At 48.3% G+C, this 16,328-nt stretch overlaps 1 protein-coding gene across 1 annotated transcript in view; it reads left to right on the top strand.

Moving 5' to 3' along the window:
- The window catches only part of zfhx4 (zinc finger homeobox 4), an 88,204-nt gene that overhangs the window by 34,631 nt on the left and 37,245 nt on the right, over nt 1–16,328 (top strand). Inside the window, 1 exon segment of the mRNA XM_065007065.1 lies at nt 2,512–2,746. Within this exon segment, the coding sequence (XP_064863137.1) occupies nt 2,512–2,746 (235 nt within the window).

The raw sequence follows: 16,328 nt of genomic DNA, 5'->3' as shown, positions 1-16,328 counted from the left end.
TCTGAGCGTGTCTGTCTACACAGGCAGAAAAGGAGGCCTCTCTTTCACAGAGAAACAAAGATAGCTGTAATTAATGACCGTGAGCGCTGGCCAGCACTCTGTGTGCGTGCATGCGGCTTTCTTCTGACAACTCCGACTTAATTAAAACTTAAGACCCCTGAAAGGGCCCCTGACTGCCACGGACATCCCACTGCCTCGTGAGAAAAAACTTGTACGTTTCTTTTTCTGAAAAAACAAAGACCACGAGAAAGAGAGAAGGGGGGGGGGTGATGTGCGTTAGATATGTGGCTAATCCTTAGTAGTCAGGTTTCTCTCTCTCTCTCTCTAACACACACCTGCAGCTTGACGGCATGTGTTCCCCTCTCTATATTCTATCAGAGGATCAGTTAATCAAGCTTCTAGCCTCGCCTTTTGTTTCTGCCCATTGTTCATTAGGTCGCCAGCTATGGAGACACACTTGATATGCTTGGCTTCCCCGGATGTATGAGGCTGGGGGGAGGGGGGTGTTAGTGGAGGGCAAGCGAGGGGTTAGGGGGTAGGGGAGTTGGTCAAAATTCAAGCTTACAACTGACAGCACCTTCCCTGCTGTTCATAATAACAACTAGAGCTGGACAACATGCTTCTCACACACAAAACAGCTCTGCCTCTACACACTCTTAGTCTTATGACTTTTGTGTTCTTAGTTTTAGTATTTTGTTTGAAGAGTAGATTTAGGAAGCTCAGCTAGGTACATACACACACTCACACACACCCTCTCACACACACTGTTTGTCTCTCCTCTCCTCACTTTGTCTCCCCTCTCCTCATTTTGTACCTCCTCTCCTCACTTTGTCTCTCCTTTCCTCACTTTGTCTCTCCTCTCCTCACTTTGTCTCTCCTCTCCTCACTTTGTCTCTCCTCTCCACACTTTGTCTCTCCTCTCCACACATTATCTCCCCTCTCCTCACATTATCTCTCCTCTCCTCACATGATCTCCCCTCTCCACACTTTGTCTCCCCTCTCCTCACATTATCTCCCCTCTCCTCACTTTGTCTCTCCTCTCCTCACTTTGTCTCTCCTCTCCTCACTTTGTCTCTCCTCTCCTCACCTTGTCTCCCCTCTCCTCATTTTGTACCTCCTCTCCTCACTTTGTCTCTCCTCTCCTGACTTGAGTCTCTCCTCTCCTCACTTTGTTTCTCCTCTCCTGACTTGGGTCTCTCCTCTCCTCACATTGTCTCTCCTCTCCTCACTTTGTCTCTCCTCTCCTCACTTTGTCTCTCCTCTCCTCACATTATCTCCCCTCTCCTCACTTTGTCTCTCCTCTCCTCACTTTGTCTCTCCTCTCCTGACTTGAGTCTCTCCTCTCCTGACTTTGTCTCTCCTCTCCTCACTTTGTCTCTCCTCTCCTCACTTTGTCTCTCCTCTCCTCACTTTGTCTCTCCTCTCCTCACTTTGTCTCTCCTCTCCACACTTTGTCTCTCCTCTCCACACTTTGTCTCTCCTCTCCACACTTTGTCTCTCCTCTCCACACATTATCTCCCCTCTCCTCACATTATCTCCCCTCTCCTCACATTATCTCCCCTCTCCTCACTTTGTCTCCCCTCTCCTCACATTATCTCCCCTCTCCTCACTTTGTCTCTCCTCTCCTGACTTGAGTCTCTCCTCTCCTCACTTTGTCTCTCCTCTCCTGACTTGGGTCTCTCCTCTCCTCACATTGTCTCTCCTCTCCCCACTTTGTCTCTCCTCTCCTCACTTTGTCTCTCCTCTCCTCACTTTGTCTCTCCTCTCCTCACTTTGTCTCTCCTCTCCACACTTTGTCTCTCCTCTCCTCGCTTTGTCTCTCCTATCCTCACTTTGTCTCTCCTCTCCTGACTTGAGTCTCTCCTCTCCTCACTTTGTCTGTCCTCTCCTCACATTGTCTCTCCTCTCCTCACATTGTCTCTCCTCTCCTCACATTGTCTCTCCTCTCCTCACATTGTCTCTCCTCTCCTCACTTGAGTCTCTCCTCTCCTCACTTTGTCTCTCCTCTCCTCACATTGTCTCTCCTCTCCTCACTTTGTCTCTCCTCTCCTCACATTGTCTCTCCTCTCCTCACATTGTCTCTCCTCTCCTCACTTGAGTCTCTCCTCTCCTCACTTTGTCTCTCCTCTCCTCACTTTGTTCTCCTCTCCTCACTTTGTCTCTCCTCTCCTGACTTGAGTCTCTCCTCTCCTCATTTTGTTCCTCCTCTCCTTCTTGTCAGTACCATCGGGCTTTTCTTCCATTCGTTTATTACCATCCTTTCATTCTTCTAAGCACACTGGGTTTGTTTTCCTGTCCGCTCAGAAATATCATTTGTTGATTTCTCTTTCCTACATTTTAAACATTGGCTCTACTGTTTTTGTCCTACTAGATAATAGTGAGTCCCAGAATACTGTGCTTCAGGTATAGGCAAGTTTGCTGTCTGCACCTTTGTCCTTGACCATCAATCAAAAAGCTATTTCTCATACAAATGTTAACAATCTCTCTACTCTCTCCTCCTCTCTCCTACAGCACTTGCAGAAGCAGGAGAGTGCATGCAGCGGTGAGCAGTGTGTGTACTACTGTGCCCTGTGTGACTACTCCACCAAGGCCTGTCTGAACCTGGTGCAGCACGCTCGCTCCCCCCGCCACCAGCAGAACGAGGGTCTGAGGAAGCTACAGCTCCACCAGCAGGGACTGGGAGGAGAGGAAGATGGCCTGAATCTACACCAACTCTACCACGTCAAAGACTGCCCTCAACAACAAGGTAATGGTTTAGTCGTTTTTATATGGGTTTTCTTGGATTTGATTTGAAACATGGGACTTGGACTCACAGCATACTAGTCTCTTGTTTCCCCCATTCTTTACCCACGCCCGTTCCTTCCTGCTACCACAACCAAACCATCTCTCCCAAAACCCTTTACCACCACATTCATCTACCCCTCCCTCCCTCCCTCCCTCCCTCACAATGAGTAACGATAACATGGCTATATACACAGGGTACCAGTACCGAGTCCATGTGCAGGGGTACGAGGCAATGCAGGTAGATATATACATGTATATGTAGGGATAAAGTGACCAGGCAACAGGATAGATAATAGACAGTAGCAGCAGTGTAAGTGATGAGTCAAAAGAGTTAGTGCAAAATGGGTCAATGCAGATAGTCCAGGTAGCTATTTGATTAACAATTTAACTACCTATTTAGCATCAATCCCTCCCTCCATCCTACCCTCCTTCCCTCCATTCCTCCCTCCCTCCCTCCAGTCCTCCCTCCCTCCCTTCTTCTCTCCCTCCATCCCACCCTCCTTCCCTCCATTCCTCCCTCCCTCCCTCCAGTCCTCCCTCCCTCCCTTCTTCTCTCCCTCCATCCCACCCTCCTTCCCTCCATTCCTCCCTCCCTCCCTTCTTCTCTCCCTCCATCCCTCCCTCCTTTCTTCTCTCAATTCTTCCCTCCCTCTCTCCAACCCTCGCTCCCTCTCTCCATCCCTCTCACCCGCCGTACTCAGATCACGTCTTTTGAGTCAGGCAGTGCAGTCCACCTAATCTCCCCAAAATGAGCACGCTGTTCCCATTATGGTGCTACGCTTATATCACCAACACACACACACACTCTGCCGTCCCCTGTGCGGGGACATCCCAGGCATCCCAGACTTATGAAACTCTGCCTTTGGGAGGATCACACACACACACACACACACACACACACACACACACACATACACGTCTTTCCCTGGAGTGAGCCTTCATTTCCTTTCTCATGACCAAAGCAATTTGGCTTTCATTTAAAAGCCCAGGGTCTGCCAGCCACTAATAAGTGTAGCAGAACTGTAAAACATTCTGAGAGACAAAAAAAAGATGAATGGTTTTCTTTGAGTCGGGGGGTTACGGTGTAGAGGGGGGGGGGCTGTAATTTAAACCAGAAGACACAGTCATAGTCTATTATATAATCATTCCTATGCTAATCCGGCACAATGAAATGAGTGCTTAACTTGTTTTTGCTTTGCTTGACCTGTCGGGAGGGACGGCTAACACGTTTTGAATGGCATTCCAGTGCACTTTTAGTGTGTGTGTGTGTGTGTGTGTTAGACATTAATCTGTGCTCCCCAAAGTGTCCTGTTTATATATGGACCCGCAAACCAGATGTGTCCAGTACTGAGAACCACATGTGATAGCAGCTCTCTCTACACACACACACACACACACACACACACAGACACACACACACACACACACACACACACACACACACACACACACACACACACACACACACACACACACACACACACACACACACACACACAGCCTTGACCGTATGGAGAAAAGAAGAGAGAGCTGCCATATTGCGAGAGAAGTAGGTCGTTTATACGTTTGGTTTTAATTAGAAGTGGATCACAGGTGATTCAGATTTGGGTTGGGTCCACAAGGGAGTTGGGTCCACAAGACAAGCCAGGATAGATAAATCATTACTGTGCCTTTTAACACACACACACCCCTATTCTCCCTAAAAGTTTATTCTGTCTCACACACATACACTCACACACACTCACACACACACATTCACATCCACTCACTCATACACACTCACACACACACACACACACACACACTCACATACACTCATACACACTCACACTCACACACACTCACATACACTCACTTTTTTTCTCCATTCAGTCTCTGCTCCTGTCCATTTCGGCCTCCTCCACAACTTACTATGCAAATATTTGTTTCAAATGTTCCACTGTTAAACAAATTGTTTTTGGGGGGAGGTTATATACCCCCAGTTGTATGCCACATAGTGCATTTCCACTAAGGAGGATGTGTAGGGTTTGAGTTGACGCTGCTGGATGCCCTGCTTCTTCCCATACTGCATTATTTTTGGGGGAACCGCGGTATTATTTCACCAAGTACCTAGTAAAACTGATTTACCTGTTTCCTTTTACACTATAAAGGAGACAGCTGGAGAGAAGTGTGGATATTCATTTCAGGCCTTTCAGAATACCTGAACTTTCTTTGCAATGGAGCAGATGTGATTGTATAATTGCCTATAGGGAACAGACTGAGTACATGTGGATGATTGTGTACATGTGGATGATTATGTACATGTGGATGATTATGTACATGTGGATGATTATGTACATGTGGATGATTATGTACATGTGGATGATTATGTACATGTGGATGATTATGTACATGTGGATGATTATGTACATGTGGATGATTATGTACATGTGAGTTTAGCATTTGTTTCTGCTGCTGCATAACTCCTGTCCTGTACAGTTTCTATTGGTTAGTTAGTGGTCGGTATGAACCATATTTATTGAAGTGCTGAGAGGTGTCTTTCTGTTAAAGCAGAACTCTGGCTCACTGGGAATAACAGCCTGCTATTGGTCAGGACTATACCTGTGAGTGGATTTCATGAAATAGGTTTGATGCTGGTTTTATTCTCTAATTATTAGGACTTGTTCTGTCTGTATGTGGGGCTAGGGAAGGTGGACGAGAGTCGCTGTAGTCGAGAAAATAGTATTTATCTCACTCTCTCTCCCACCCCTTTCCCTGTGACTTCTCAGTAAGTTAGCAGTGTAGTAATCAACATGTCTCGCTTCGTGTGGGTGTGTCTGAGAATCTCTCACTGCCCGTTGTCCCTAGGTGACGGTAACTCCCCATGTCATGGCCCAGTTGTCTCCTCATTTACTCTAGGTAAACACCATAGAGCTAAGTGTGTGTGCGTGTTTGTGAGCGTGTGAGTGAGCATGTGAGTGTGATGTGGTTAAACATGAGTTTTAAGTGGAGTTCCCCCATTTGTAAATCAATGTAATCTAAGAGCCGGCCAACGCAGCTTTTTACACACACTTGAGCTTGTTAAAATGGTTTCCCCATAAAAACGTGAAACAAAAACACTCACCGCCCATGTTCTGTACCCATGTGTGTGTGTGCACGTCCTTCATGTGTGTGTGTGCACGTCCTTCATGTGTGTGTGTGCACGTCCTTCATGTGTGTGTGTGCACGTCCTTCATGTGTGTGTGTGCACGTCCTTCATGTGTGTGTGTGCACGTCCTTCATGTGTGTGTGTGCACGTCCTTCATGTGTGTGTGTGCACGTCCTTCATGTGTGTGTGTGTGCACGTCCTTCATGTGTGTGTGTGTGCACGTCCTTCGTGTGTGTGTGTGCACGTCCTTCGTGTGTGTGTGTGCACGTCCTTCATGTGTGTGTGTGTGCACGTCCTTCATGTGTGTGTGTGCATGTCCTTCGTGTGTGTGTGTGCACGTCCTTCATGTGTGTGTGTGTGCACGTCCTTCATGTGTGTGTGTGCATGTCCTTCATGTGTGTGTGTGCACGTCCTTCGTGTGTGTGTGTGCACGTCCTTCGTGTGTGTGTGTGCACGTCCTTCGTGTGTGTGTGTGCACGTCCTTCGTGTGTGTGTGTGCACGTCCTTCGTGTGTGTGTATGTGTTTATGAATCCTCCTACCCTATGGAGAATCAGCAGAGTTGAAGGAAATTGACTTGATAGAGAATGCCAGTTTAGATCCCAGACAGGGAGAATGAATTCCTCCACAACATGACACAGAGAGTTCAGCCATTTTGTTGTCTGGCTTTGAACAGCGGCCAAAAGTTGTTAGTCCAAATGAGATGATTGTTTTTCCCCCCGTGTTTGTATAACAGAGTTAGATGGTGAATAGAGCTGCTATGAGAACTTTAACATATATGTACATGCAGGACAAATGGACTGGTTCTCAGTCACGTTTTTCCATCCTCAGTTTTAAGATGAAACTAATGGCTGATAGATCATGTTTGAAACAGTGACAGACACACTGTTATGTTATTGAAGGAAAAAAACATGAAATGTTAAACGATAAGAGACGAAGAATCTGAAGCGAAAAGGATTGATTGTGCAGTAGTTGCTTCTGAGAGTGTATCAGTGTGTGTAGTGCTGCTCCATTAGACTGTTTATCTCCCTATGAACCAACCCTATGAACCAGCCCTATGAACCAGCCCTGTGAACCAGCCCTATGAACCAGCCCTGTGAACCAGCCCTGTGAACCAGCCCTATGAACCAGCCCTATGAACCAGCCCTATAAACCAGCCCTATGGACCAGCCCTATGAACCAGCCCTATGAACCAGCCCTATGAACCAGCCCTGTGAACCAGCCCTGTGAACCAGCCCTATGAACCAGCCCTATGAACCAGCCCTATGAACCAGCCCTATGGACCAGCCCTATGAACCAGCCCTATGAACCAACACTATGAACCAGCCCTATGAACCAGCCCTATGAACCAGCCCTATGAACCAGCCCTATGAACCAGCCCTATGAACCAGCCCTGTGAACCAGCCCTGTGAACCAGCCCTATGAACCAGCCCTATGAACCAACCCTATGAACCAGCCCTGTGAACCAGCCCTATGAACCAGCCCTATGAACCAACCCTATGAACCAGCCCTATGAACCAGCCCTATGAACCAGCCCTGTGAACCAGCCCTGTGAACCAGCCCTATGAACCAGCCCTATGAACCAGCCCTATGAACCAACCCTATGAACCAGCCCTATGAACCAGCCCTATGAACCAACCCTATGAACCAGCCCTATGAACCAGCCCTATGGACCAGCCCTATGGACCAGCCCTATGAACCAACCCTATGAACCAGCCCTATGAACCAGCCCTATGAACCAGCCCTATGAACCAGCCCTATGAACCAACCCTATGAACCAGCCCTATGAACCAACCCTATGAACCAGCCCTATGAACCAGCCCTATGGACCAGCCCTATGGACCAGCCCTATGAACCAACCCTATGAACCAGCCCTATGAACCAGCCCTATGAACCAGCCCTATGGACCAGCCCTATGGACCAGCCCTATGGACCAGCCCTATGAACCAACCCTATGAACCAGCCCTATGAACCAGCCCTATGGACCAGCCCTATGGACCAGCCCTATGAACCAACCCTATGGACCAGCCCTATGAACCAGCCCTATGAACCAGCCCTATGGACCAGCCCTATGAACCAGCCCTATGAACCAACCCTATGAACCAGCCCTATGAACCAGCCCTATGAACCAGCCCTATGAACCAGCCCTATGAACCAGCCCTATGGACCAGCCCTATGAACCAACCCTATGAACCAGCCCTATGAACCAGCCCTATGAACCAGCCCTATGGACCAGCCCTATGGACCAGCCCTGTGAACCAGCCCTATGAACCAGCCCTATGAACCAGCCCTATGAACCAGCCCTATGAACCAGCCCTATGGACCAGCCCTATGGACCAGCCCTATGAACCAGCCCTATGAACCAGCCCTATGAACCAGCCCTATGAACCAGCCCTGTGAACCAGCCCTATGGACCAGCCCTATGGACCAGCCCTATGAACCAGCCCTATGAACCAGCCCTGTGAACCAGCCCTGTGAACCAGCCCTATGGACCAGCCCTATGGACCAGCCCTGTGAACCAGCCCTATGAACCAGCCCTATGAACCAGCCCTATGAACCAGCCCTATGAACCAGCCCTATGGACCAGCCCTATGAACCAGCCCAAGCAGAAACAAACAACTGTTCTCCATCCATCACACCAAGCAGAAAGAAACAACCATTCTGCATCCATCAGACCAAGCAGAACGAAACAACCGTTCTCCATCTATCAGACCAAGCGGTACGAAACAACCATTCTCCATCCATCAGACCAAGCAGTACGAAACAACCGTTCTGCATCCATCAGACCAAGCAGAAAGAAACAACCGTTCTCCATCCATCATACACTTTTAATCTTCCGTGTCTCAGAAACAGAAAAGGAGATGGGATCTTATGGAGGTAATTATTTCTGAGCTGTGTCTGTCATCCCCCCTAGGTCCCCCTCTCCTCTCCCCCCTGTACATTAAAGTGGGGGGAGAAGGCCGCCTTTGTTTGAGTCCCCCCTTTAAACAAAAGACCCCACTGACTCAGGGGGCTGAACAACACTTTAAATGCTTCTCTCTCTGTGTGCGTGTGTGCGTGAGTGTGTGTGTGCATGTGTGTGTCTCTTTTGTTTTGTTTTCTGAGTGATAAGGCTCCGGGAGGTTTGTAGTCTTGTTCAGATTAGTGTAGCCTTGCTAACCATTTACATATAGCAGCTGTAGGCCAGGCAAGGCCCTAATGGACACACACTGAGGCAGTGTGTGTGTATGTTTGTGCATGAATGTGTGCATATGTATATAGTTTATTGCCTTATCGTAGCTAAACAAAACATGCTGCCTCAGTTTATGCATTTGTTTGACTAAACTCTGAGCATAATCATCCTTATGTTTTTACTATGACTAGCTCTTTCTCCTCTCCTCCCTCCTCTTTCTCCTCTCCTCTCCTCCCTCCTCTTTCTCCTCTCCTCCCTCTTCCTCTCCTCTCCTCCCTCCTCTTTCTACTCTCCTCCCTCCTCTTTCCCCTCTCCTCCCTCTTCCTCTCCTCTCCTCCCTCATCTTTCTCCTCTCCTCCCTCTTCCTCTCCTCTCCTCCCTCTTTCTCCTCTCCTCCTCCTCTCTTCTCCTCTCCTCTCCTCCCTCTTCCTCTCCTCTCCTCCCTCCTTTTTCTCCTCTCCTCCCTCCTCCTCTCCTCCCTCCTCTCCTCTCCTCCCTCCCTTTTCTCCTCTCCTCCCTCCTCCTCTCCTCTCCTCCCTCTTTCTCCTCTCCTCCCTCCTATTTCTCCTCTCCTTCCTCCTCTCCTCTCCTCCTTCCTCCTCTCCTCCCTCCTCTTTCTCCTCTCCTCTCCTCCCTCCTCTTTCTCCTCTCCTCCCTCCTCTTTCTCCTCTCCTCCATCCTCCTCTCCTCTCCTCCCTCCTCTTTCTCCTCTCTCCTCCCCTCTCTTTCTCCTCTCCTCCCTCCTCTCCTCTCCTCCCTCCTCTTTCTCCTCTCCTCCCTCCTCTTTCTCCTCTCCTCCCTCCTCCTCTCATCTCCTCCCTCCTCTTTCTCATCTCCTCCTCTCCTCTCCTCCCTCCTCTTTCTCCTCTCCTCCCTCCTCTTTCTCCTCTCCTCCCTCCTCCTCTCCCTCTACTCCCTCCTCCTCTCCTCTTTCTCCTCTCCTCTCCTCCCTCTTCTTTCTCCTCTCCTCTCTCCTCTTTCTCCTCTCCTCTCCTCCCTCCTCTTTCTCCTCTCCTCTCCTCTCTCCTCTTTCTCCTCTCCTCTCCTCTCTCCTCTTTCTCCTCTCCTCTCCTCCCTCCTCTTTCTCCTCTCCTCTCCTCCCTCCTCTTTCTCCTCACCTCCCTCCTCCTCTCCTCTCCTCCCTCCTCTTTCTCCTCTCCTCCCTCCTCTTTCTCCTCTCCTCCCTCCTCCTCTCCTCCCTGCATTGCGATGTGATGACACTGAGACTACTTTAAGCCATTAGGGTTTTCTCTCTCTTTTTATCTCCTATTCTCCCTCCCTTCTTTTTTTGGAGCGATGGGGCGGTTTAGCAATTATAGCGGTTACTTTTCAGGATCATTCTCTCTCTCCCTCTCTCTCTCTGTCTGTCTCTCTCTCCCTCTCTCTGTCTGTCTCTCTCTCTCTGTCTGTCTCTCTCTCCCTCTCTCTGTCTGTCTCTCTCTCTGTCTGTCTCTCTCTCCCTCTCTCTGTCTGTCTCTCTCTCTGTCTGTCTCTCTCTCCCTCTTGTCTGTCTCTGTCTGTCTCTCTCTCTGTCTGTCTCTCTCTCCCTCTTGTCTGTCTCTCTGTCTGTCTGTCTCTCTCTTTTTCTCTCTGTCTGTCTCTCTCTTTCTCTCTCTGTCTGTCTGTCTCTCTCTCTTTCTGTCTGTCTGTCTCTCTTTCTCTCTGTCTGTCTCTCTCTCCCTCTCTGTCTGTCTCTCTGTCTGTCTGTCTCTCTCTTTTTCTCTCTGTCTGTCTGTCTCTCTGTCTGTCTCTCTCTTTTTCTCTCTGTCTGTCTGTCTCTCTCTTTCTCTCTCTGTCTGTCTGTCTGTCTCTCTCTCTCCCTCTCTGTCTGTCTCTCTGTCTGTCTGTCTCTCTTTTTCTCTCTGTCTGTTTGTCTCTCTCTCTGTCTGTCTCTCTCTCTTTTTCTCTCTGTCTGTCTCTCTCTTTCTCTCTCTGTCTGTCTGTCTGTCTCTCTCTGTCTGTCTCTCTTTTTCTCTCTCGCCTCTTTTTCTCTCCCTCTCCCGCTCCCTCTTTCTCTATGTCCCTCTCTCGTTCTCGCTCTCTTTCTCTCTATCTATCTATCTATCTCTCTATCTGTCTCTTTTTCTCTCTGCCCTCTCTTTCTCTTTCTCTCCCTGTCTCTCTATTTCCAGGGTTTGTCTCAGTAATTTGCGGCCATTACAGAACCATCTATGGTGGGGTAGTGGAGTGCGAGCGATGCAATACACACCCAAATATACCCTGTTCACTCGGCTAGCCACGGGGGCTACTCTAATGCAGCTGCAGCCATTTTCTTTTCATTCCCCAGACAAAGTCATAGACACTGCCTTGCTAGGGGCTCGAGGGGCACACAGAGGGTTATAGTCTATGAACTCCATAGAGGAAAGTATAGAACCAGTGTGTATTCCCAGTCAGGAAAGCCCCTTTAGGATAAATATGAATGATGTACTCCCGGCAGAGTGAAATCTCTTTCCACAGGAAAATCCCCACGATGAGATTGACATGATCACTCTCAGGGGGGATTTGATAGGCCTTATAGCTTTTATTAAATGGAGACAAAACCCCTCTATTTTAAATCATTTGTCAAATCAAAATAAGATACTTTCGCTTGGGTATTATTATATTTTCGGCAAGTAGCAATTTACCCAAATTTCTCCAAACCATATTCTGGACGGCCTGGCGGGCGAAAAGATGTAGTCATTTTTGAATAATTCCATCCAAGTGAATTATAATTACTTTGCGGTTTGTGTGTGTGTGTGTGTGTGTGTGTGTGTGTGTGTGTGTGTGTGTGTGTGTGTGTGTGTGTGTGTGTGTGTGTGTGTGTGTGTAGCCCAAAAAACGCAGTTCTGACTTTTACTTATGAAAAGGGCCATTTGACCAGAAACTATTTTTGAATTGGTGCGTTGGGGCGGTATGGGCCTAGATGATTGTTGTTCTTTGGTGAAGGGTAATACCAGAGCTAAATTGTTCCCTGATGTTCCAGTCAGAGGTTTTGTGCCCGCTGACATTTATAATTACCTCCTGATTATCCAACATTAGCATACCTGACCATGCCACGTTAGACTTATTTACAATACAAAAGCCCTGTGCCCTCTGTGTGTGTGCGTGCATGCCTGCGTGTGTGTAGGCCACTAGCGTTTGTGTTTGTGTTTGTGTACTAAAAACGTCACACAAAAAATTACTTAACCCATTTGAAAGAGGACGAAGGGCATTTACTGAGCTTTGCGATCTAATGACATTTTAAACGATGAAATCACAAAGTGAGTTTGGTTACACAATACAACAATATCTGCCAGTGAGCATGAAGATAACAAACAATACACTGATTTGAGGTCAAGATAGGACAACGGTTACCTAGCAATACACACACTGGTCCAAAGTAGTCCGAGTTTGTGTGTATCACCGTGGACTCAGACTAACACACACACGCACACACAAAGATGTCCCTGGCCTACACACATCTCTCTCTCTCTCTTCTATCTCTCATTTCCTTGCTTTTCTTTCCCTCCCACATTCTCTCCTGTCTTTCATCTCTCTGTCCTTCTGTCTCTCTGTTGGTGGATGAGCCCAGTGTGGGCTGACATGGACCTTCCTGGTGTGTTCCTCATCTACCTGTTGGTTCCTGTCCATTGTCAGTGTGAATAGAAGGAAGTGTTTCATAAGGTGCTGTGTGTTTGTTTCATAAGAGAGCATCTCAGTTTACAGGTCAGTCCAGGACTATTAGCTGAGACAAAGGCTGTTTTACATAAAGAGAAGATTCTCTGTCTTTCTTTTTTAACACCGGTGTGTCTCCCTCCCCTCCTCTCTAACACCCCCTCTAACACCCTCTCTAACACCCCCTCTCTGTTGTCTCTTCCTCCTCTCTAACACCCCCTCTCTGTTGATTCTTCCTCCTCTCTAACACCCCCTCTCTGTTGTCTCTTCCTCCTCTCTAACACCCCCTCTCTGTTGTCTCTTCCTACTCTCTAACACCCCCTCTCTGTTGTCTCTTCCTCCTCTCTAACACCCCCTCTAACACCCTCTCTAACACCCCTCTAATACCCCCTCTCTGTTGTCTCTTCCTCCTCTCTAACACCCCCTCTAACACCCCCTCTCTGTTGTCTCTTCCTCCTCTCTAACACCCCCTCTAACACCCTCTCTAACACCCCTCTCTGTTGTCTCTTCCTCCTCTCTAACACCCCTCTAACACCCTCTCTAACACCCCCTCTCTGTTGTCTCTTCCTCCGCTCTAACACCCCCTCTCTGTTGTCTCTTCCTCCACTCTAACATCCCCTCTCTGTTGTCTCTTCCTCCTCTCTAACACCCCCTCTCTGTTGTCTCTTCCTCCACTCTAACACCCCCTCTCTGTTGTCTCTTCCTCCTCTCTAACACCCTCTCTCTGTTGTCTCTTCCTCCTCTCTAACACCCCCTCTCTGTTGTCTCTTCCTCCTCTCTAACACCCTCTCTAACACCCCCTCTCTGTTGTCTCTTCCTCCTCTGTAACACCCCCTCTCTGTTGTCTCTTCCTCCGCTCTAACACCCCCTCTCTGTTGTCTCTTCCTCCTCTCTAACACCCCCTCTAACACCCTCTCTCTGTTGTCTCTTCCTCCTCTCTAACACCCCCTCTCTGTTGTCTCTTCCTCCTCTCTAACACCCCTTCTCTGTTGTCTCTTCCTCCTCTCTAACACCCCCTCTCTGTTGTCTCTTCCTCCACTCTCTCCCTCTTTCTTGTCTTCTCCCCTCTTCTCCTAATTCTCATCCATCAGAACAAAGTATGAAATTGATAGCTAGTATTGATTACCAATAGCTGCGGTTAATAGTTGCTAACTCAGGGAAGCTTTGCAGCTTTGGCCAGTGTGTGTGTGTGTGTGTGTGTGTGTGTGTGTGTGTGTGTGTGTGTGTGTGTGTGTGTGTGTGTGTGTGTGTGTGTGTGTGTGTGTGTGCGTGTGTGCGTGTGTGCGCATGTAGGCAATGCAACTTGGGATTTGGGTTCGATACTCCCATCATGCTCTGTTAGCGGAGCTGCTCAATAGCGTCCATGTCATAGACAATCCCTGTGTTGTGTGTTTTACTGTACCCCACCACAACAGACACCACAACAGGAGAGGAGGGGAGGGGAGGAATGGAGAGGGGAGGGAGGGGAGGGGGAGGGAGGGAGGAGAGGGAGGGAGGAGAGGAGAGGAGAGGGAGGAGAGGAGAGGAGAGGAGGAGGGGAGGAATGGAGAGGGGAGGGGAGGGGAGGGAGGGGAGGAGAGGAGAGGAGAGGAGAGGAGAGGGAGGGAGGAGAGGGGAGAGGAGAGGAGAGGAGGAGGAGAGGAGAGGGAGGAGGAGGAGGAGGGAGGAGAGGAGGAGGAGAGGAGAGGAGAGGAGAGGAGAGGGGTAGGGTTCTGTCTCTCTCCTCATCCTCTCTGATAGAAAGTGATGTTTGTTTAATTGCCTCATAAACTATGTTATGTCTAACAGAGAGATGCTTTCATTGGACAGGGAGAATGAGTGGCCTGTCTTCCCATGTAACTGTATCTCTGTGTGTGTGTGTGTGTGTGTGTGTGTGTGTGTGTGTGTGTGTGTGTGTGTGTGTGTGTGTGTGTGTGTGTGTGTGTGTGTGTGTGTGTGTGTGTGTCTTCTGCTGTCTCCCTCCAGCCATATCAACTAGAACATATGGTTAATGTCATCTCCCATTATTTTAATTACTGTAGAGAAACACTAACACACACACACACGCACACACAGACATCATCTCACATCAATTGAATTAGTGTAAACTGTCATTATTATTATCCCAGGCCTTAAGGCCTGGTTCTTACCTGAGGTTATAGACATAGAAAGTGTTTCAGTATTATTTCATTTATTGTGTATTTTTATGTGACATCTGCACTCTGCTTATGCATGAATGAACAGCCCCTGTGTTAATGTGTAATCGTCTTTTTAATGACTGAAAATGTGTGTGTGTGTGTGTGTGTGTGTGTGTGTGTGTGTGTGTGTGTGTGTGTGTGTGTGTGTGTGTGTGTGTGGAGTAATTAAAAACAAGAGATGTAGATGTAACAAATAAGTGTGTGTCAAAGTGCAGGCTTGTCTCCACACTCTCCCTCCAGCACACACCTATTCCTAGCACACACACACACATACACACACACACACACACACACACACACACACATCCCTAGCACACACACACACACACACACACACAGTATCATTGTGGGAGAACATCCATCTGACAGTAGATTAAGGAGGGTTAGCAGACGTCAAAGAAATGCCCGGTTGCATTTGTGGAAATAGCCGCCCCAACACACAACACACACACTCTTTCTCTCTTTCTTTCTCTCTATCTCTCCTACTCTCTCTCCCACTCGCTCTCCCTTTCTCTCTCTCTCCCTCTCCCTCTCTCTCTCCCACTCTCTCTCCCTCTCTCTCTCTCTCTCTCTCTCTCTCTCTCTCTCTCTCTCTCTCTCTCTCTCTCTCTCTCTCTCTCTCTCACACACACACACACACACACACATACACTCTGGTGCTGTGGGGCCCTGCTAAGTGAGCAGAAGTGTGTGTTGCATTATTCACTGTGGCCAGTGATCGAATCCTGGTTCAATAGCACTAAAGCTGTGGAGCACAAGAGAGATTTGTCTTACAAAACCTTGAGAGGCGCTCGGAACGTCCACACACACACACACACACACACACACTCACACTCACACACACATTGATTTTTGGTGGCGGGAATCTCCAAGGCTTTTGAGGAGAGAGGTTAGTTGAGAAGGACTTCCTCCTTCAGAGTAACCCCACGCGAACACACACACATACATACACTCATTATAGAGATATAAAGACTGAGAGGGGATAAGGGAGGTCAAATGAGAGTGAAAGGTCGGAACAGAAAAAACAGAGGGAGAAATATTCAGATGATTCTCCCTAATTAGCTTTAATTTACCAATAGTCAAATAAACAGCCTGCTCAGTTATCATTAAAAGGCTAAATCATGGACAGATTAACCTTAATTAATTGAGAACTAATGTACTGTACTGTACACAAGCACACACACACATACACACACACACACGTGTCATTTGAGCGGAAAGACGTAGAGATTAATCCAAGAGAGTCCGAGCTCAGACAGAGCTGGCTTACGAGGTGTTTGTATGTGTTGGGAGGGATAACTCTAAGACTGCCACCTGCTGCCGCCACACACACACACACACAAGTACACCTGCATTAAAGAGATGTGGAGAGAGAGAGAGAGAGAGAGAGAGAGAGAGATGTATTTGATGGTAAATTGTAATATATTGATACACCAG

This window comes from Oncorhynchus nerka, linkage group LG22, assembly GCF_034236695.1.
Source record: "Oncorhynchus nerka isolate Pitt River linkage group LG22, Oner_Uvic_2.0, whole genome shotgun sequence".
Lineage (NCBI taxonomy): Eukaryota > Metazoa > Chordata > Actinopteri > Salmoniformes > Salmonidae > Oncorhynchus > Oncorhynchus nerka.
This window is presented reverse-complemented; position numbering and strand designations above follow the sequence as displayed.